The sequence below is a fragment of the Lynx rufus genome, unplaced genomic scaffold, assembly GCF_022079265.1.
Source record: "Lynx rufus isolate CCGP_SWC_20201006 ecotype Redwood Valley unplaced genomic scaffold, mLynRuf1.p SCAF_4, whole genome shotgun sequence".
Lineage (NCBI taxonomy): Eukaryota > Metazoa > Chordata > Mammalia > Carnivora > Felidae > Lynx > Lynx rufus.
In genome coordinates, this window is record NW_025814856.1 from 48,962,568 (window position 1) to 48,986,370 (window position 23,803).

The following is a 23,803-nucleotide window of genomic DNA, read 5'->3' on the forward strand; positions in this document are numbered from 1 at the left end:
CCTAGGTATTTTATAATTTTATGCTACCACAAAATAGTGATTTTGTATTTGTTTCCTATTTTTTAGTGACTCCTGTATACATACCTTGATTATTAGATTTGCTATGCTTCTTTACTAGTTACAGTAGCTCCTTGATAGATTTTTAGGTAGATGTCATGTCATCTGTGACACCATACTTTCTTTTTTTTTTAATATTTATTTTATTTTTAGAGAGAGAGTAAGAGCAGGGGAGGGGCAGAGAGAGAGAGAGAGAGGGAGAGAGACAAAGGATCTGAAGTGGGCTCTTGTGCTGACAGCAGAGAGCCAGATGTGAGGCTCAAAGTCATGAACTGTGAGATCATGACCTGAAGTTGGATGCTTAACTGACTGAGCCACCCAGGTGCTCCATACACTTTCTAATCTCATTGCATTTTGTTAGTCTTGTTGTATGGCACTGATGAGAACCTCCAGTACGATTTTGAGTGGAAGTCTTAATGAAAGTATGTTACTTGGTTCCCAGTCTTAGGGTAAAGCAGTCCTGGACCAGTGAATATGATCATAGCTGTAGATTTTTTATAAATGTTGTTGGACCTACTTGATAAGGTTGAAGAAGTCCCCTCCTATTCTAATTTTCTGAGTTTTATTATCATTAATAAATTGTTCAAATGCTATTTTTGCATCTATTGAGATGATGCAATGCTTGTTTTTTAGTCAATATCATGAATTATGTGATTTGTCAAATATTAAATTTATAATCCTAGGATAAACATGCTTAATCATGTATTTTTTCATATATACTGATGTATTAAAATTGCCTATATTTTGTTAAGGAGTTTTGTATCAACTGTCATCATGGACCTTGGTTTGTAGTTTGCTTCTCTTGTAGTGTCTTTTTCTGGTATTGGTACCAGATTAATATTGCTCTCAGAAAATGAATTGGGAAATGTATTTACCTCTTCTACTGTCTGGAGGACCAGACCATCCTCCTGCCATCCAGTCTCCTGCCTGTGATGCCCATTTGCTAAATGAACTGGATGTGAAAAGGCAAGAGAGTTCTTTGATTCTTTCTGTCAAAGTGAGCTTTTCAGGACATTGAGAGTGGTGCTGAGTGGATCTTGGGAGAAACACAGTTTTTCCGGTGCAGGAGTTCTCATCTATTTAGGTGGCAAACATCTGGAAGGTAGGAAAGGCAAGAATCTATTTAGTTTTGGACATATTGAGTTCATTATAGCAATAAGGCATCAACTGGAAGGGTTAGGAAGGCAATTCAGTGCCTGTGTAGAACTTGGAAGTCTGTGTTGAAGGTAGAGTGTACATTTGTCAGTAGATGATAGTAAGTGTTGTTTGAATGAATATGATTTCCCAGGAAAGAGTGAGGGTTAGGAGAAAAGAAATACAGGTCTCAAACCCAGACACTGATCAGGTGAGGAGAAGAATGAATGCTGTTGGGAAGAGACTGTCCATGGATGTCTCATGTTTCTGCAAATTGTGCAAGCAGAGACACTAAGTTCCCCTCATTCCAGATTACCTTTTCAAGGATGTTTATGTAGCAAACCATCTTGGAAGGTGGAGGAAGTGACTTCTGGCAAAGGTCAGACATGTTTATGGTAAAAACACTGGGATCCCTTCCTGTAGCACAGCCCACTATGTCATTTGGCCCTCTTTCTGTCACCCTGTGTGATTAGGGGTGTGTGTGATTAGAGAGTCAGAGCCAGCAAATGGTGACACTCCACCTAGTGCTATTGCTGTGAACAATAAAGCCCTGGTCACTGACCCATGAGTCTCCTGCCTTCCACCAACGTGTCTATGACTTGTAGGCTTGCAAGTATGGTAAAATCTCAGACCCTTCATAGTTCTTAACAAATGAGTCAAGACCTATAGGGAGTAAGACTCAAAGGAGCAGGAGTTTTTGGTTTTTTTTTTTTTTTTTACAAAAGGAGTAATAAGTTAGAGGAGGCAAGTGGTATTGGGGAGCAAAAGGTCACTGAGATACATGTGTTATGTAAAGGGAGAAAGATGATCTCCACTTAATAGAGTCACAGGGGAAGCAGTGTTCTCAGGAAACAGATTTTAGTTAAGGAAGTATTTGAAAACTTGGATAAGACCATATTAGAGGAATGATCAATGTGGATTAAAAATCCCAGAAAGCACAGCCAAAGATGTGAAGAGGAAGGAGCTGGTGGTTCAGCAAGGCACAAGATAGCATATAGGGGTGAGTAAAGGGCCAAGTGCAAGTAAAGGGTCATCAGAGAGGCAGTACCCCATAAAGCTTGGATAGGAGGCATAAATAATTTAGTTTTGAGAATTTTCTGGAGGAGGGTGATCACTTGTGCCTATGAGATTTAGGTGAACTTGGGAACCATCAGTCCCAGTAGGGCTGAAGTAAATCATGATCTCTATTTTGGTAGCTCATTTCTGGCTGTAAACTTGGAAGCATTGGAACTGATGCAAGATTTCTCATGTTATCTAGCGACATGGAGAATGTAACCAGCTTCTCTTTCATAATGTCTACGTTTTTATAGACTAAGAAACAAGCTTACGTCATATAACTTTGCATCAGTCACATATATAATGCCTACAGAGGCAGAATTTCAACCCAGGCTTGTCTGATATAAGCCTACATGCCCCTAATTCAGTTGTTGGGCTGATTGTAGGAGAGATGGAAATGCCATCACATACTGGTTTCAAAATGTTGGTGTTTTGAAGGACCTTGATCCAATTAAGTCATACTGGCAACCTGTGTGTTTTAAACTAAGCCTGTGCATCAAGAACCTCCCCTATATGCTCTGTGAAGAGTTTTCTTTTCATTACTACTGAATTACTTTGTTCCACAAGTAGCATGGATGTGGCTAACTGTTCTTCAGGAAAATTATTCAGTGTGTTGGGAGTGGTGAACTGTCAGTTTCAACTTTCTGGTTAGGAGTAGGTTAAGATGCTTTCTTTGTCAGGGTAGTGATTTGATTTTTCTTTTTTTTAATATTTATTTAATTTTGAGAGAGAGAACAAGCTTCGGAGGGGCAGAGAGAGAGGGGGAGACACAGAATCCCAAGCAGGCCCCAGCATCTGAGCAGTCAGCACAGAGCCGGACATGGGGCTTGAACCCACGAACTGTGAGATCATGACCTGAGCTGAAGTCGGACACTCAAGTGACTGAGCCACCCTGGCACCCCAGTCATTTGTTTTTTCTTAACACAGATGCAATGTGACATTGATAAATGCAGTGTTTTCAGAACTTGGGAGTGGAGAATCCTTCTAACTTCATTTCTCATCACTTAGGAATATTAAGGCCTCATATGAGGAAACTGGTCTTATTTTTGAACTGTCATAGCTAACTAGTCAAAAGTATGTGTGAAGAAGTATGTGTAAACCTATATGGTTTTTTTGTTTGTTTAGTAAAATTAATCTTCAACAAAAAAAAGCTCACAGTATTTTTATCAACTTTACTTAACTAATTGACACCAGTGAAAGCAGTAATTGAAGTCTTGGGGTACATAAAAACTCAGTTTGAAAAACCCCAATTATCCACAGTGAAGGATCATTACCTTCCTTTTCTACTCTTTTACAGGAGCTCCTTGCTCATTATTTTATTTCCCTTCCCAAGATACTTATTTGTTGTTTCATCCTTTATTCAACACACATTTGGTGGGTGTCTACTATCTTCCAGGCCCTATTTTGGCTCTAGGCATATGGCAATGTGTAGAGGACAGTCTTGCCTTTGGGGAGTTGAGCATATATGTATATATATTTGTCTGTTTGATTTAGAGTTGCTTAGACCTGGATATGGAGCCCAGATGGAGGTAAACAATAGTTTTTTTTCTTTTTATATAAACTTTCACTGGACTGAAGATTTTGAGAAGTCCTTTCAAACCCTGCAGTGGGACGAATTCCCTAAGGACCTTTGCCTATGCTCAAAAGGTGACGGGTCAAGGTGCCAGTGAGATAGAACCACTCCATCCCTACAGTATGGCCACTGTGCTTCCAGGAAGTGACATTAGACTGGGGAGTCAGGTGACCCTGCCCGTATGCCTTAGCATCTACAGTGTGTGTGCCCCTTAACAAATACCTGGGAAGCAGAGTCATTCTGTCAGACCTGAGATGAGAGATGGAAACCTTTTAGCAGGAGGGTTTGAGTGGAGCTGTGAAAAGTGCCAACAGGACAGGGTTCCGTATTGATACCTATAACCCTTGTGTCTAGCAGAGTGTGTGGCACATAGTAGATGCCAGTTAAATGCAACTCACCTGCCTTCCTGCTTAGTTCCCCTTTTCTTCATCCCAATACTCTTCTTTTTGTTATTTTTTTCTCTCTTTCTCTTTCTCCTTTCCCCTCCCCAACCCTTCACAGGCCCGCCTCCACTGCTCCTTTTCTTCTTCTTCCTTTTCTTCATACTCTTTTTCTCTCTTCTCCTTTTATTTTTATTTTCCTTAGCATGTTGTCTTTCCAGAAAACACAAAAGCTGAGAGAATAATATAATTAGTCCCCCTGCATCCATCACCAAACCTTAGCAGTAGTCCATTTATACCAATGTATTTTATTTTCATATACCCAACTCATGTTTTATTTTGTTTTCTCCTCTCTTCACTGGCCAATTTAAAGTAAACCCAGACATTTAATTTGTCTTAAACATTTAAATACACAATTCTGAAAAAAAGTTCTTAAAAATACATGATAATACATGTACACAACAAAGAAAAAACAATAGTTCCCTATAAAATAGCCTGCCCATTCTCTCTTGAACATCTCCATGCCATTAGCTTGTTCACATGTGTACCTAAAGTAAGTCCATGTGCTCTATTTTAATGTGTCTTTTTTAGTCTAAAAATGTTCCTCCCCATTATTTTACTTCTTGCCATTGTTGAATAAAACAGTTTATTACTATTACTACAGAATTTCTCATATATGGTTTTGTTCTTTGCATCTGTGCAATGTTGATTTACCTGTTTTTCTGTTTTCTGTATTTCCTCAATATTAATCAGTAGATCAGATCTAGATCTTTCCCTCCCTCCCTCTCTCTCTGTGTCTGTCTCTGTCTCTCTCTCTCTCTCCTTCACTGCCCTTCTCTCTCTCCCTCTCATTCTTTTTCTTTCTCTGTGTGGCAGTCTTTTCATACATTTGACATGTTTACCAACTGATAGATTTATTATTGTATTATATCAAGGATATATAACATTCTGGTTTTATTGTGTGTAATGTGAAGTTGAGAAGATGTCAAGATGGTGGTTGGTTCTGTTTGGAAGGGGGGAGCACCCTGGGGGCAGAAGAGCTAAGTTGACATTTTGTTAGTCTGAAGATGTGCTGTTGTGAAGTTTTTAGTTTTGCATGCTCCTTCAGTTCTCATACATGCATATACAATGCTATCTTTCTAAATTAAAACAAATAAATTGTGAATGTCTCAGCCAAAAAGAATTAGGAGGAAGAGGTTGGGAAGGAGAAGAAGAACAGGAAAGATTCAGCAGTGAGGCCATTGTTGTCAAAATAACTATTCACTGTAAAATACCCATAAGCCTTTGAATTCATGGTCTGATCAGCTGCTGCTGATTGCACAGATCCATTATTTCATGTGGTATCTAAATGCATTTTTAAATAAACTGGTTAATTAATATTGTGAAGGCTCAACTTGAATACAATTCCTGGAATGACATAAACAGAATTTCACAGGGTCAGGACCCCATCACTGCAGCAGCTGTAGCTGAAGAAGTGGTTAAGAACAGTCATCTATGGCATAGTTTTTCTTAATCTTTAAGTCAGTTCTGGAAAGAAACCTTTGCTAGTGATTTTAAAGTTTGCATGGAAGAAGCAATAGAAAATTTATAAACAGGACTTCAGCTGAAGAAATCAGAGAAGAAATCTCTATGAGAAATTGAAACTGTATCCATACTCCTCTTTAAGAATCTACATCCTTTTTTTGTTTGTTTGTTTGGTATAGCATGTTTCCTGGTGTGAGCTTCAGAAGGAGTGTTCTTACCTTGACTGAATTGGCTCATGTTACATACAATAGGCTCTTCTTGGCAGTGAAAAAAGTCCTTGGTCGAGTCTCTCAGAACACCACCTACACGTTTGAGGTGTGTGAATGTTGGGTCTGAAACTTCATGCCCTTTCATTCCTCTTCCCCAGTACATTGTTTGAAAACTAACCCCCTATCCCTGCCCTGCCCTTCCCTACCCCACCCCACCACACACACATATTTACTCACTGCTTGTATTTTTATTTGCACTTACCTGGAAATTGGAAGTGGAATTGCAGAAGGAAACTCAGTTTTAAGTGACAATTAAATGCTCCCCCCCCAGGAAGCATCCTGCATGGAAAATGATTAGAAATGAGGGTTTGTGGCTAGATATTGTGTATCTCCCTTGCTGGAAGTCTTTATGAATCTATAACCAAGTACTCCATGTGTATCCACTGCAGAACATTAGGATGTTAATGGTTCATTTGTAATCAAATTTTGGTCATCTAAAGTAGAGGATCAGTTAATAAGTCAACTGCCATTTCTGCTCTGTTTTCTTGGTTCCTCTGCCAACATTTTGGTCATTTCTCTGGATACTTTGTCCACTCAAGGAGAGATCAAGGGGAGGATATGGTGGGGGTTGTCAAAACCATCCATTTCCTCCTTAGAGGAAACTCTTGTAGTGAAGTATTCAGTGGGGATGAGAGGATGTACAAGTCATGACTAGCATAAACCTGGAGGTCATTTGTGGATCTAAAGTTGAAAATGAACAGAGATAAAGAGGAAAAGTTCTAGTTCATCGCTTTCCATGTGCACATAAGGAAGGAACCAGGTAGCTAATTGCCCATAATGTATAGTGAAGTAACAGGCAGGAAATGGATGGTAAATGGAAAAGACAATAGTACTGACCGAAGAAAGTGTTGTGACAGTTAAAAATGAAGCCATGGATATGCTCAGCCCAGAGTCTGCTGCATAGAAAGCACGCAGTAGATACATGCTCCCTGTAGTACTATGAACCCTGCCATTTTTATCAGGAGTTGTGTTTCTCATTGTCTACAACTAGAAGCACAACCACGTTGTGCCTACAAATAGAAGCACAACCACGTTGAAGGCTTTTGGTTTCAATCCAAACCTTCTGACTTTGACTGATATTTATTGCAGGCTATGGGTTTTTACTTCTGAGATTCTATAAATGCAGTCACTTAAAAAGATGGCAACAAAGTAAACTTCCTCAAACACAGAATCCAGTTTTACCATTAACATTCATAGTATAAGTAGAAATGTATACCTCTAAGGGGGGAAAATATCCAGTAAGTCAAGTTATTTAATTTTAAATATGGAATGGACTACAGAAACATCTTGATAAGGCTTGCCGAGGAACTGTAAGCCCTGCAACATTTTCTAGCACCCCAGGGTACCCACCGAGCTGCCCCTACCTAGAATCTAGCAGCTTTGTTAAGACCGAAGTCTGCCCTCACTCTGTTTTGAGTGCCTGTGACATACTCTTTTCCTGTTTATTAAGGTATTTGTCATTTGCAATAAATCCAAACATTATTACCATAGTTAATTATACAGAGAACTACTCAGCACGTCAGCCTCAAGAAATATTTGAGTTTGAGGCTCTATATTCAATAAAATAAATTTGAGTGATGCATGGTTTATAAACATGGTCAGCACCAGCATGCATTACTTGAGAGAGGTCTTTCCAAACCAAGTAACTTCAATTAATATTTTAAATCAAAATAAAAATCAGTTTTCACTCCTTTAGAAACATATGGTACGCATTAGACCATTTGTTCAAATCCGCTGAATCTTTCTGGGAAGTTTGTCAGTCTGCATTAAAACATCTTTTGTTTCCTGACTTCCTGCTACGCCATCTCTTTCTTTTAGTTTCCTCAGTGAAATGAGATTGTTTATATTAATAACTTGCCATATATAATGTCTTGCATTTTCTATTCCTTTTTTTCTTCTAAAAATTTGCTTATGCATATTAACTAAGGCATACATTCTAAGAAAGAAGTATGCAAAAATGAGTAGGTTAAGCAGGTCATTCAAAGAGAATCCTTCACCAGAAGAATGAACACTAAAAATTCTGATAGTGGAAGAGTTTATGGATTATCTGTGTGTAGTACAGATGAGAGTTTATTCAACAGAATGTGAAAAAGGTGTGCATTTTGAAGGTAAATACTGGACTCTTGGACACAAATACCAATAGAGCAGGAAATCAGGAGAATTTATTTTCATTTATTTTTTTAATATAGTTGACACACAGTGTTCAATTAGTTTCAGTTGCACAACATAGTGGTTCCACAAGTTTATATGTTACGCTATGTTCACCACACATGTAGCCACCATTTGTCTCAATACATAATTACACTATCATTGACTCTATTCCTTATGCTATACCCTTTATCCCATTACTTCTTAATTCCATAAATAGAAGCCTGTATGACTAGACACAGGAAAAAATGCTCAACGTCACTCATCATCAGGAAAATAAAAATCGAAACCACAATGAGATGCCACCACACACCTGTCAGAATGCTATGTTGGCAAGGATGCAGAGAAAGAGGATCTCTTATGCACTTCTGGTGGGAATGCAAACTGGTGCAACCACTCTGGAGAACAGTATGGAGTTGCCTCAGAAAATTAAAAAAAGAACTACCCTATGACCCAGCAATTACACTACTAGGTATTTATCCAAGGGATACAGGTGTGCTGTTTCGAAGGGGCACATGCACCCCAGTGTTTATAGTAACACTATTGACAATAGCCAAAGTATGGAAAGAGCCCAAATGTCCATTGATGGATGAATGGATAAAAAAGATGTGGTGTATATATACAATGGTGTATTACTCGGCAATCAAAAAGAATGAAATCTTGCCATTTGCAACTATGTGGTTGGAACTAGAGGGTATTATGCTAAGTGAAATTAGTCAGAGAAAGACAAAAATGATATGACTTCACTCATATGAGGACTTTAAGATAGAAAACAGATGAACACAAGGGAGGAGAAGCAAAAATAATATAAAAACAGGGAAAAGGACAAAACATAAGAGAGTCTTAAATATGGAGAACAAACAGAGGGTTACTGGAGGGGTTGTGGAAGGGGGGATAGGCTAGATGGGTAAGGGGCATTAAGGAATCTACCCCTGAAATCATTGTTGCGCCATGCGCTAACTTGGATGTAAATTAATAAATAAACTTAAACAAAAAATAGAAGCCTGTATTTCCTATTCCCCTTCATTCATTTTGTCTAACCCCCTTCTCCACTCCTCTCTGTCAACAACCACTTTGTTCTTTGTAATTATAGGTCTGATTCTGCTCTTTGTTTATTCTTTTTTTTCTTTTAGATTCCACATATGAGTGAAATCATATGGTATTTGCCTTTCTCAGTCTGACATACTTATCATAATACCCTCTAGGTTCTTCTATGTTGTCACAAACAGCACAATCCCATCCTTTTTATGGCTGTGTGATATTCCTTTGTGGTGTGTGTGTGTGTGTGTGTGTGTGTATGTGTATGTGTATGTGTATGTGTATGTGTGTGTGCTCACGCGTACACCATACTTCCCTTATCCATTTATTCATTTATCTGTTGAATGGGGACTTAAGTTTCTTCTGTAATTTGGCTGTTGTAAATAATGCTGCAGTAAACATAGGGATGCATAGATCTTTTCAAATTAGTGTTTTCAATTTGGGGGGGGGGTGGGTCGAGTAAATACCCAGTAGTGGAATTATTGGATCTTGTGGTAATTATGTTGTTAATTTTTTGAGGAACTTCCATACTATTTTTCACAGTGACTCTACCCATTTACATTCACACCAACAGTGCACAAGTATTCCTTTTTCTTCACATCCTCACTAACACTTGTCATTTCTTTTCTTTTTGATTTTAGGCATTCTGACAATCTCATCATGGTTTTGATTTGCACTCCTGTTAATTAGTGACGTTTGAATATCTCTTCATGTTCTGTTGGCCATCTGTATATCATCTTTGGAAAAATGTCTTTGCAGGTTCTCTCCCCATTTTTTTAATCAAGTTTTTTGTTGGTGGTGGTGGTGTTGAGTTGTATACATCCTCTACATATTTTGGATAGTGACACAATATATATATTTGGATATATAACTTATAAATTTTATGTATAGATTACAAATAACTTCTTCCATTCAGTAGGTTGCCCTTTTGTTTTGTTGGTTTCCTTTGCTGTGCAAAAGCTTTTCATTTTCATGTAGTCCCAATAGTTAATTTTTGCTTTTGTTTCCCTTGCCTTAGGAGACCTAACTAGAAGAATGTTGCTATGGCCCATGTCAGAGAAATTACTGCCTGTTTTTTCTTCTAGGAGTTTTGTGATTTCAGGTCTCCTATTTAGCTGTTTAATCCATTTGAGTGCATTTTTATACATGGCATAATAAAATGGTCCAGTTTCATTCTTTTGCCTGTACCTGTCCAATTTTCTTAGCACCATTTATTGAAGATAGTGCATTTTCCATTGTATATTCTTGCCTCCCTCATCATAGGTTAATTGGCCACATACATTGGCATGCATGTATTTCTGGGCTCTCTGTTCTGTTGAGATGATCACATGACTTTTATCCTTTACTTTGTTGATGAGGTGTGCCACATTGATTTGTGAATATTGAGCCTTTTTGCATCTCAAAATTTAATCATATTTGATTATGGTGAAAAATCCTTTTAATGAATTGTTGAATGTGGTTAATATTTTGTTGAGGATTTTTATATCTAGGTTCATCAAAGATATTGGCCTGTAGTTTTATTTTGGGGGGCATGTTTTAGTCTGGTTTTGTTCTCAGGGTAATGCTAACTTCTGGAATGTATTTGGATTCTTTCCTTCCTATTGATTTTTTTTTGGAGTAATTTGAGAACAGTTATTAACCTTGGTAGTAACTCTTCTTTAATGTTTGGTAGAATTCCCCTATGAAGCCATCTGGTGCTAGAGTTCTGTTTTTTTTTTTTTTGGTAGTTTTTTAATTAATGACTTAAATTCATTACTGTTTATTAGTTTCCTCAGATTTTCTATTTCTGTCTGAGACAGTTTTGAAGGTTTTGTTTCTAGGAATTGATCCATTTCCAGAAAATCACAAGACTTTAAAAAAGATAGTCCACTTTGTCTGCTGAAGAAGTAAAAGATAGTGCTGCAGAGTTTTCCTCATTTATCTAAACCTCAGACCCTTTCCTGGGAAATAAGTTGAAAAGGTTTAACTTCATCCAAGAAAAGAATATGACAATATGTCAGTTAATCAGAAAGATGGAAAGAATGAGCTGTTAACTGACAGTTGATTGAAAAGTATTCTGAGGTGCCTGGGTGTCTCAGTCAGTTAAACCTCTAACCTCATAGTTTGTGTGCCTGAGCCCCATGTCGGGCTCTGTGCTGACAGCTCAGAGCCTGGAGCCTCCTTCAGATTCTGTGTCTCCCTCTCTCTCTGCTCCTCCCCAACTTGTGTGCTCGCTCTCTCTCTCTCCCTCTCAAGAATGAATAAACACTACAAAAAGTTTTTTAACATATTAAATGTTCCTGTTTTCCTCTACTTCAATCTATGTTAAAAGTATTTCTTAAAACTTCATTTCATGGTTTTTATGGGGGGGGCTAGGTTGGGGGGATGGTTAATGCTAGGATTTTGTAATTTTTAAATGTTTATTTTGGAGAGAGAGAGAGACAGGGTGTGAGCAGCAGAGGGGTAGACAGAGAGGGAGACACAGAATCTGAAGCAGGGTCCAGGCTCTGAGCTGTCAGCATAGAGCCTGACATGGAGCTCGAACTCACAAACCGTGAGATCATGACCTGAGCAGAGGTCAGATGCTTAAACAAGTGAGCCACCCAGACACCCCTAGGATATTATACAGTAGTACATGAATAAGAAGTGTAGCATTCATAAAAACATGGGAATTAATGAGTATTAAACATTACTTACATGGAAAAATTATTTAATATATCACATGGAAAAAATGTAGGGTTATTTCAGGCTTGTCTAACTTACAACTTACTTATAGTTTCATATACATAGCACATTTTTATGCTGTCCTTTATTTGCAGTATAATGACCAGAGGAACACAAAATGACCAGAGTAATTGCAAGGTATATGTTGGGCTTTAATTTTGATAAAACTGAGTACGTCTATTTATAAGAACAAGTAAACTATCTCAGGAATTTCCACCAAACTTTGCTTACATCTCATTAGCTAGAATTGTGTCCCATGCCTGTTCTAAATCAGCCTTTGCAGAGGAAATTGGATTGGCTTAGAGAAATCAGTATTGACTCAGTGAGGCTCGAAGAAGGTTCAGATCATATTTCTCTTTTCCTCGCTTTTTCTCCCCTAACCCTCTTTCTTACTCTCACACACACACACACACACACACACGCACATGGTACAAATATCTGAAGACAACCAGATTTCAAGTAAAGAAGGAGGGGAGAAGATTGGCAAACAGTTGTGCTTGTGACCCTTGAGAAAATAAAGTTAACCTTGTTTTTTTAATGAACTTGCCATTTCTGATTCTCTTGATATAAGGTTACATTTTTCAAGTCATTATAGCCCGAAAGACAAACTTGTCTCTTAAGTCTTCTGAAAGCCTTTAATAAGCTCACCTACATGGTGACTCCCTAAGACAAGGATAAAACCTACAGTGTTCCACAAATTATATTATTTAAAATGTAGCAATTATTTTCCAGGTATTCTTTCTGGGATAAATGACTCAATGAATGCAGAATAGAAACTGATCTCCTGAATTATTAGTCTGAACCTATTCCATAGTATATATTTTATAGCGGTCATAATGCCTTCACGGTGGCCTTTTTTAAGTACTATAAAAAATAACAAATTTGTAAAGTAGCAGGTTATAAAACTAATGTGAGAAAATGAATTGCCTTGTAAAACAAGTATTGTAAAATGTTAATGTAAAAATCTAGTTGGTGGGTTCACTGTAAAGTACTTTCAACCTTGCACTGTGTTTAAAATGTTTCATGATAGGATGTTGAAAACTAATAAAACCACAACAAACCAAGAATAGCTTTTACATATGTAACCAGAAACCAATGAGAAATTCATAGCAAGGAAAACTGTATTTATAATAGCAAAAATAAATGAAATATCTAAGCTAACTTTCAGGAAACACTCAAAACTTTTGTTTTGAGAAATCCTGAACAGTTGAAGGAAGTTAAAGAGGAAGACACAGGTAGTGAGACTCACCTTCATAAAGACTTCTATTCTAGTTTATTTATGAATATAGCATAAACCTAATAAATGTACCATCAAGGTTTTTTTTTTCTTAAGCTATGTAAGCAATTAATAAAGTTCATTTGAATAAGTAAACAAAAATAACCAGGAAATTTTGAAAGAAATGAATAATTATGTGGAAGAAGGTCTAACTCTACCAGTTATTAAAATGTTACCCTTCATAATTGGAACTCTAGCATTGGTGCATGAATAGACAAACCAAACAATGAAACAGATCTTTTAAATCCAGAAATAGACTTCATTACTAAATTTCCATATGTAATGAATCTGTGAAACTACAAATGAAACTTCAAATCTGTGACAGAAGATGAAGTCTTGTATGTTTTAACCCAATAGCTATATGGAAAAAGATAAAATTTTTATTTATTCCTCATCCTGTGCACAAGAACACATTCCAAATGGATCAAATACCTAATTTTTGAAACCAAAATTATAAAAGGACTAGAAGAAAACATGGGTGGAATCTTCTTTATTCTGAAGGTGGAAATTAAAAATCCAGAAGTTAAAAGAAATGGGTTTAGAAAAAATTCTATGTTTACAGAAATTTCACTTGGAAATTGTGTGTAAAAAGTAAATGAGGGGTGCCTGGGTGGCTCAGTGGGTCGAGCATCTGACTTTGGCTCAGGTCACGATGTCACGGTTTGTGAGTTCTAACCCCATGTTGGGCTCTGTTCTGACAGGTCAGAGCCTAGAACCTGCTTTGGATTCTCTCTCTCTCTCTCTCTCTCTCTCTCTCTCTCTGTCTCTCTCTCTCTCTGTCTTCCTCCCCTGCTCATGGTGTGTCTGTCTGTCTGTCTCTCAAGAATAAATAAACATTAAAAAAATTTTTTTAAAGTAAATGACAAACGAGCAACTGGGAATAAGAGTTACGACTTAAACTCAAAGATTTAATATTTGTAATTAACACAAAGCTTTTTTTTTTATTTTTTTTATATATGAAATTTATTGACAAATTGGTTTCCATACAACACCCAGTGCTCATCCCAAAAGGTGCCCTCCTCAATACCCATCACCCACCCTCCCCTCCCTCCCACCCCCCATCAACCCTCAGTTTGTTCACAGTTTTTAAGAGTCTCTTATGCTTTGGCTCTCTCCCTCTCTAACCTCTGCTTTTTTTTTTTTCCTTCCCCTCCCCAATGGGTTCCTGTTAAGTTTCTCAGGATCCACATAAGAGTGAAACCATATGGTATCTGTCTTTCTCTGTATGGCTTATTTCACTTAGCATCACACTCTCCAGTTCCATCCACGTTGCTACAAAAGGCCATATTTCATTTTTTCTCATTGCCACGTAGTATTCCATTGTGTATATAAACCACAATTTCTTTATCCATTCATCAGTTGATGGACATTTAGGCTCTTTCCATAATTTGGCTATTGTTGAGAGTGCTGCTATGAACATTGGGGTACAAGTGCCCCTATGCATCAGTACTCCTGTATCCCTTGGGTAAATTCCTAGCAGTGCTATTGCTGGGTCATAGGGTAGGTCTATTTTTAATTTTCTGAGGAACCTCCACACTGCTTTCCAGAGCGGTATGGCCAACTCATCTTTGACAAAGCAGGAAAGAACATCCAATGGAAAAAAGACAGCCTCTTTAACAAATGGTGCTGGGAGAACTGGACAGCAACATGCAGAAGGTTGAAACTAGACCACTTTCTCACACCATTTACAAAAATAAACTCAAAATGGATAAAGGACCTAAATGTGAGACAGGAAACCATCAAAACCTTAGAGGAGAAAGCAGGAAAAGACCTCTCTGACCTCAGCCGTAGCAATCTCTTACTCGACACATCCCCAAAGGCAAGGGAATTAAAAACACAAAGCTTTTAAAATAGATAAGGAAAAGTTCTTGTAAAAGCTGGCTAAATTACAAACAGTTTACAAGGGAAAAAAAAGCAATGGTTCTTAATGCAAAGATGTTCAACCTACCCTATACCAAGAAAGATACAAATAAAAATGCACTGTGGAGTTGTTTCTCACATAACTGTCTGATTGACAAAATCAAGTTTGACGATATACTTTGGTGAGTTGGTTGGGGAAATGAACACTCTCACCCTCTGTTGGTAGGAGAGCAAATTAGTGCAATCCCACTCTAGAGGGGGATGTGTCAATATTTAGCAAAAGATACATATGAATGTACTCTTTAACAAAGCAATCACTCTTAGAATCCATTGCCAAAACAGGCAAAACATTGAAAAACTATTTTCAGAAGGCAGTTAGTATACTGTACTTTTTAGACTGTTAGACAAGATATACTGACATGATCTATATTAGGGAATAAAGCAAATAAATAACCAGAATGGTATTATTAAGAACCAATATTTTTCTCATAAAAGGGAGGCAGTAGAGGTATAAGAGTGCCAAAGTTAATTAAAAAACAAAAACAAACAAACAAAAAAAACCCCTGTAGTCATGAATTTCAATTGGAAGTAGCACTATGGATTTATGATCAATTTTATCTTACTCAAAAACCAAAAATCCTGGGGCACTTGGGTGGCTCAGTCAGTTAAACGTCTTCACTCCTGATTTTGGCTCACTTGATCTCATGGTTGCTGATTTGAGCCCTGCTTCTGACTGCACTGACAGTGTGGAACCTGCTTGGGATTCTGTCTCTCTTCCTCTCTCTCCGCCCCTTCCCCTGCTCGCTCTCTGTTTCTCTCTCTCAAAATAAATAAACTTTACCAAAAAATTACTGTACACACGCTGAAAAGCCTAGATCCAATGACAGGCAGCAGCATGAAGTTATTGGTAGTTAAATGAAATATATATAAAACACAGAAGTGTCTTCCCTATGAGATATTGATATGTGCTTTGAAAAGGAAAAATACAAATTCAAGAAAATTTGGGAAATTGTGAAATTTTATCCTGTAGATTATAATTTTTCTGATAACATTAAATGGTTTGGAAAAGTCAGTAAAGAAATCTAAAAATAAGTAATGCAATGTCTGTCAGGAACCTTTGATTTTTCAGGGGAGAGGACTGGAATTGTAGCATTCCTCTTGCTTTTTTTTTTCCACTTAGAAATGTGCCATGGAAAACAATGTAGGAAATTCTGCTGTGAAAGTGAAATGCAGTCTGTGGATAATTATTATTCTTTCTAAAGGATCAAGAGGTCTAAAGGGAGTTCCTGGTATCATGTACTTAATGAATGCATAATTTAATACAAGTATTGTTTAGAATCTACTAAATACTAAATGCTGTGTTTGCTGATAGCAATATAAGGTAAAAAGGAAATGAAAAAATCTAGAAACCTAGTAGAGCATTAAAATATAGTGCTACTATATGTGATGAAAATCTTTAAATATGACTAAGTGTAGGAAACCATTGCATTGCATCATAGAGAGGGAATTAAGTTGTGACGAGTGAAAGCAAGAAGGAAAAATGTTTCTGGCAAAGTAAAGAGCATAAGAAAATATAACTTGACATTAGAGGTGTGGTGTATTCAGAAAAATAGAGCATCATATCTATCTGGAACAACAACAACAACAACAAAATTACAGGGAAAGGGTTGTGCGGGGCTGATGTAGTAAGAAGATGTAGTGGGCTTTGGGGTTGGACGAACCTGAGCTATCATAATTACTCTACCTGTAAATGATCTTGGGGAGTTACTTAATCTCTATAAAGCTGACCTTTTCTATCTGTAGAGTGAGGATAAATAATGTTTAACTCCCAAAGTAAGAATGAAATAAGAATAATGTGTGCCAAGTTTCCAACACAGTGAAGGGCACTTAATCCCAGTTCTTCTTCCTATTAGGCAGATGGGGGCAAAGTGATGAACACTCTGATTTGTCAGGGGAAAGAATTTGGACTTTATTTTGTAGGCAGTGAAGAACATGGAAGAATCCTGAGCATGAGGATGAGGTGATAAGCTCTGTTATTCGGAAACATGGATATGGAGTAATGACCAGATAAGATGAAGGGAGGTATCTAGCATTGATTGCATCCTGATGGAAGATAGAAGGGCATAAATGGGGTGTTGGTGGTGTGGCTGCAGATGTTCAGTGTTACAGAGATAGAGCTGATAGAACTTGGCTTCTCTTAGATATGTGTGGGTGGGAGAGTTAAAAAGGAAACAATAAAAAAATGACATGGTTTATAGCCTGAGCACCTGAGTTGTCAGGAATACCAACCATTGAGCCAGACAAAAGGTGGAGTGGATATACAGAAGTTCACGTGTGGAATTTAGTTTATTTTATATCATTTTCCTTTGTATCCATCACCTCTTTAGAGTGAGTAAGCTTTGAACTTTTGAATATAGCGTCCCAGCCTCTAATCCATGCAATCTCTTTATTCTATGGGACCACTATATTTTGAACAATATGTTGGCTTGTTACAAAAGCCATTGTGATCTTGTGGAGTGTGCTTCACAGGTTTGTCTAATACGTCGGAAAGGTTAGTGTAATGGACTACCAAGTCAAATGCCAAACACTGTCCAAACAACTTAATATGGTAGCTAAATGTGGATATGCTGTTTGCACTATTGTATTCTCCAAAACATTGTTTGCTTTGAGCATAGTTGGATGTGAATGCAAATTTAGATGCTTTACTCAACACCAATCTTTGTGTGTGCGTGTTTCTTGTTTTAATGTGCAGGACAGGAGAGAATTGGGAAAGATTCCAACTATGAACAGGAGGGTAAAGTTCAGTTTGTGATTGATGCGGTCTATGCAATGGCTCATGCCCTTCATCATATGAACAAAGATCTCTGTGCTGACTACCGAGGGGTCTGTCCGGAAATGGAGCAAGCTGGGGGAAAGAAGTTGTTGAAGTATATCCGCAATGTTAATTTCAATGGTGAGTCACCAAATATCCATGATTTGGGGAATTCTACGTGTTGGCATCCTGTGTTTCCTGAGTTATGTAGTTAAATTATTTACTGTTAAGACCTGGTTGGTGATAAGATTTCAAATAGTTGAATCAATCAATCAATCAATAAATAAATAAATAAGCGAATAAATAAATAAGCGAATGAAGGAAAGAATAAATAAATACTTGGGAGTTAAGATTTATCTTTTTTGGTAAATATAGTAAGAGTGGGAGGGGAGAGAGGAAAGGAAAGGGATCTAAGTCAATTGAAGTAATGATTGTAAGTTGCTATAACCACATCCCAGATTACACACATATCTCAGAGTATAAAACTCTGTTAGAAATTAATTGGTTACCTAAGAGAAGTAGGTAGAGATGGGTGAGAAAATTGGCAAATCAGGTAGAAGGCATAAGGGAGAAATACCACTTCTCTGCTAATATAGTCTTGAGTCTTTACAACATGTGAACACTTCACTTATCAAAAAGTAAACAAATAATTAAAATAAACCTGAATGCGGGCCACATTAGAGTTCTCCAAAGAGAGAACCAATAGGACATCTGTATAGATATATAGAAGAGACTAATTTATAAGAATTGGCTCACACAGTTACGGAGACAAGGAAGGCCCTCTGTCTTCAGTCTTCAAGCTGCAGAACCTGGGAGGTTGGTGTTGTAATTCAGTCGAAGGTAAACATTTAAGAATCTGAGGGCTTATGATGTAAATCCTGATCTGAGTCCAAAAGCCAGAAAACCAGGAGCAACAGTGCTGAGGGCAGAAGAGCACACCTGTCGCAGATCAAATAGAGACAGTGAATTGGCCCTTTTTCTGCCTTTGGGCTCTAGTCAGTCTCTCAAGAGACTTGTTGATGCCCTACCCCCATCCACCTTGGGGAGGGCCACCTGCTTTATTCAGTTCACCAGTTCAAATACTGATCTTTTTCAAGTATGCCATCACCGATACACCCAGAAATAATGTTTTACCAGCTATCTGGGCATCCCTAGTCAAGGTGACACATAAAATTAGCCATCATGTAGGTGTAAATTCAATACAGACAGTAATAAATAAATTTAAATATATTATATATGAGCAATGTAACCACACCGAGGGGTTTGGGGAATCAAAAATGAGAACACATAGTTTTGGAAGATAGTATTTGACTGTATGCTATAAGACCAAAGGCAAAAAATAACTGTACACAATTATTGTACAATAGCTAGTAAACTTGTGGGTTCACAATTAAGAAAATAATTTACGTATGTGAGAGGATTGAGAGAATAATGAGTATATTGTAGATAATGAGAGCCATGTTTCTTACTGTTAGAGAAAGAAGTTACTAGAAAGAATGAGAGAAAACTAGAAGGAACCTTGTTGTGTTTGGATGGGAGATACCTGAATGAACTCTTGGCTTTTAATATGCATGCAGATAGGTAGATACATAAATAGATTTGTGAATGTTATATATGTATACATACCTGTGCTGCCTAGTTCTGTCCACTGAGAGGGCTAGCAGTAATGAGATCCTGGTAGAAAGGACAACACCTAGTATCCACATCTTATTTATGTATAACAATGGCTTGGCCATTCTTACCCTAGTTACAAAACAATTGATTTTGCAAATGCCCTTGGTGACTTTACCCTGACTCTTTTTCCAGGTAATGTCTGTAAACTGATTTGGTCAAGATGACATTTCCCACTGATGAGCTAGAGTTTCTGAGCTTCCGACTGGACACAGTGCTCCTGTTTATCAAATGATTACTGTGTGCCAGATCCTGTGCTAAGTACTTCACTTGAGTTGGCTTACTTAATACCAAATTATATAGATTCTGTTATATTCCTTAATTTTTTATAGATAAGGAAAGTGGTTCATAGAGAAATTAAGAACAACGATGTTCAAAAGTATATACACAGTAATGATGCTACCCGCTTTGGTACCTGGGCACCTAACTCCACAGCCTGCTCCCTTGACTACAATTCTTTAGGTTTCTGATAAGGGTTTACTGCATCATTCCTGCTGACTGACATCTTAGGATGGAGACTTTTTTTTCGTGTTTTAGGAGGATTTTTATTTTTCTTGGTCTCAATCAGCTTAATTTTGTGCTCTTAAGTTACTTTAGTACAAAGTTTCTTGTACCCCTGGGAGTTTTGCTCCAGACGAGTAGAGTACAATTTAATAACTCTAAACTTCACATTTACCAAAGCGTCATTTTATGAAATAAAAAAATGCCCTAAAAGTACTACTACAGGGGCGCCTGGGTGGCGCAGTCGGTTAAGCGTCCGACTTCAGCCAGGTCACGATCTCGCAGTCCGTGGGTTCGAGCCCCGCGTCGGGCTCTGGGCTGATGGCTCAGAGCCTGGAGCCTGTTTCCGATGCTGTGTCTCCCTCTCTCTCTGCCCCTCCCCCGTTCATGCTCTGTCTCTCTCTGTCCCAAAAATAAATAAACGTTGAAAAAAAAAATTAAAAAAAAAAAAAGTACTACTACAGGTTCACCAAGTACTTAACCTTCTTTTATTCAGTAAGAGAAAAGATGGCTAATTTTGTCATTATCATTTACAACCATTTTTTCCTACATCCCAAATGAATGCAATGACTTGAGGCTAAATATGATTTAGTTATGTCTGTGTTGGCCCATCCAACTAGATGGTATTATTGTAGATGTAAATTTAACAAATTTGTTACCTCACATACATAATCTTATAGCATTGCTATATAGTGAAGTACTTAATGTGAAGTGTGTCTGTATCTAGATTTGTTAGTTTGCAGAGAACAAAGTAGATTGGGGTATATTTTTGTAAGGAAGACACATCTCCTGTCTTTTTTTGAAAAATGACGTTAGCTTTCCTTCATTGGCAGGCAAGATCTGGTTTTCCTCCCCTTAAATCTGAGTGAGTCTGTGACTAATGCAGAAGTGACACTATGTAACTTCTACAGCATAAGAGTCATAAGTACTCTGCCTGGTACTCTTGACACATTAGTATTACAGAAACAGCTACCATGTTGGGAGCAAGCCAAGAACTCAAACAGGCCATATGAGGGTACTCCAGCCATAGTCCCAGCTGAGGTCCCAGCTGACAGCCAGCATCAATTATCAGGCATGTGAGCTTCAAGCTGCCCCCTCTGACATAAGTGGACCAGAGAGGTGATGTCCCTGCTGAGCCCTGCTTGGATTTCAAAATACAGGTCATCATTATTTTGAGCAGTAATTTTTAGGGTGGTTTGTTGAGCAGCAGTAGATAATTAAACACAAATCAATGCAGCATTTCTGGAATCTGTGTATGAAGTGGTAAAATGAGAGAAAAATCCTAAATACCTTGATGCAAAGTACTCTTTTGTCATCTGGGAAATCTAGATCCCAAATTCTTCTCTGTCCTAGAAGAAAGGAATTTCATTCTGATAATCTAATTCAATAGAGGAGGTGGAAGACAAATACTTGCTGTCATCCAGTTTCCTCTCAATATCCCAGCTTGTCAAGTGGCCCTGCTTCCTTCACTGTTGTGCCCTTGGGTTCTGGCCCTGATACCTGTGGACATTTCTGCAGGGGATCACTTCTCTTTTGATAACTTCTTTGTCCTCTCTGGACTTCTTTGATCTTTTCTTTTTTTAAAATATAGTCTTCATTGAACAAAATCCCCTTTATTCTCTTTCAAGAAGTTCAGGGATACTGTTAAAAAGGAGCTTTGCGGAAAAAACCCTGGAAATAATAAGCCCAGTTGCATTATAGAATCCATCAAAAAGGTCAAAGCCACACAATATGCTATTACCAGTCATCACTTAGATAAAGTGTTCAGCTCTTCTGCCTTAATTTTTTTTTTAAGCATGAACTTTAATGAGAACGGAAAGGGCATGACAAGAATCATTTCTCCTAACAAAGATTGTAAGAAGAGAGAAAGATTAGGCGGTGTGTCTCATTTTGGTGAATATTTAGCTGGTGAGCTAGAGACCCTTTGGAGCCCCAGGCCTCCAGTATTACTGCTCTCTCGTCTCAAAGACTATGAAAAGCTCAAGTCCTGGTATTTAATGAATAGAAGCTGTAGAATTACCACAAAGCACAACATGAATCCTAGCATCCAATGTGGAAGAAAAGAAAGGTGAGCATATGAATATTAATATCTTCCTGTGAAATGATAGGATTTTCATTTTCTTGCTAATAACATGTGGAATCCAGATTTCGTTTCTTTTCCTTATGCTTAGAGATCACTGAAAGTGGAAATCCTGTATTAAAAAGCTGTTTTTGTTATCGATGTTGTATGTGTTTTTTTTCTCTGTCTCTCTACTGAAAAAGCTTATGTTGATTAGCATACAGAGAAGGCTTAAGAGCTTTGTCTCGTGATAAAATTGGGTGTTTTTGTGGGCCCTGGGGATAGCTTTCAGATAAAACATAGAAGAAATAAATTGAAATGGTGCCCTTGGCCACACAAAATGCACCCATTGACTCAGTTTGGTAGCACCAAAGCAATGCTATTCGTACGTCAGTGTACATCATCAGAATGGGCTCTAGTCTACTCTTTGGGAAAAAATATCACTGATAGAGAAATTAAAATAAGATACCAGTTAGGAGAGACAGATTTTCTGCCTTAAAAGACAGCCTGAATATCTGAAGGCAGGTGTTTTGGTCTTGAGATATGAGCACATAAAACAATGATAAAAAAATGGAAGTATTTCCTTTCTCGCTCCCAGCCAACTTGGTGGCTTCTCTTCATTAAGGCCGTTCTGCCCCTAAGGCAGGAAGATGGTGGCTATGAAGAAGATGGAAAAAGTCAGTGCAGTTGATCAACCTAGGCTCCAACTCATTACGAAAAGTGGAAAGTACACGCTGGTGTACAAGCAGACACTGGAAATGATCTGATGCGGCTAAGAAAAACTGCTCATCTTGACCAACACCTGCCCAGCCTTGAGGAAATCTGAAATAGAGTACTATGCCATGTTGGCCAAAACCGCTGTCCATCACTGCAGTGACAATAATATTGAGTTGGGCATAGCAGTGGGGGAGTACGTGGGTACACACTGCCTATCATTGATCCAGGTGATTCTGATATCATTAGAAGCATGCCAGTACAGATTGGTGAAAAGTAAATCACACAAAATTTTTCTTTAATAAAACCAGGCAGAACTTTCTTTAAAAACAGAAAACAATTAAAACAGTTAAAAATATCATTACCATCTATTGAGCATTTGTTATGTAAAAGGCATGGTAATAAGCAGTTTATATACTTTATTACATTTGATCCTCACTAACCCTAGGAGAAAGGTGTCACTAGGGACAGTCAGAGACAGAAGCAGAAAGAATAACTTGATAAAGGTCGCACATATAGTAGGTGGTTCTTGGAATTAAAACCCCTTCTTGGGGATTCCAAAGCCAGTTATTAGGCACTATTCTAGTTTAGTTAGCTGAGTGACCCTGGGGCAAGGAATTTCAACCTAAGTATACTTTGTGACCTGTAAAATTAAGAAGTTTGGTGTTCTGTGTCCTCCAGCTCTTGATTAGTTTTCTATTGCTACTTTAAAAATTCCATAAATTTAGTGGCTTAAACAACATACATTTATGATCTTATTGTTCTGTAATTCGAGAGTCTGACCCAGGTCTCACTGGGCTTTAGTTAAGGTGAAGGCAGGGCTGGTTCCTTCAGCAGGCTCTGTGGAAGAATCTGTTTCCTTCTTTTTTCTAGCTTGTGAGGGCTGCCTGCTCTCCTGGGATCACAACTCCTTTCTCCTTTCTCATTTGATTCCTGCTCCCTCTTACCTATAGGGATGATTATGATTGCACTGTGCTCACCCAGGTAATCTAAAATAGTCTTCGCCCATCTCATGATCCCTCATTATT

At 37.8% G+C, this 23,803-nt stretch overlaps 1 protein-coding gene across 1 annotated transcript in view; it reads left to right on the forward strand.

Moving 5' to 3' along the window:
• The window catches only part of GRM7 (glutamate metabotropic receptor 7), an 811,284-nt gene that overhangs the window by 561,772 nt on the left and 225,709 nt on the right, over positions 1–23,803 (forward strand). The window contains exon 6 of the mRNA XM_047096787.1: positions 17,771–17,971. Within this exon, the coding sequence (XP_046952743.1) occupies positions 17,771–17,971 (201 nt within the window). The remainder of the gene's footprint in view (positions 1–17,770; positions 17,972–23,803) is intronic.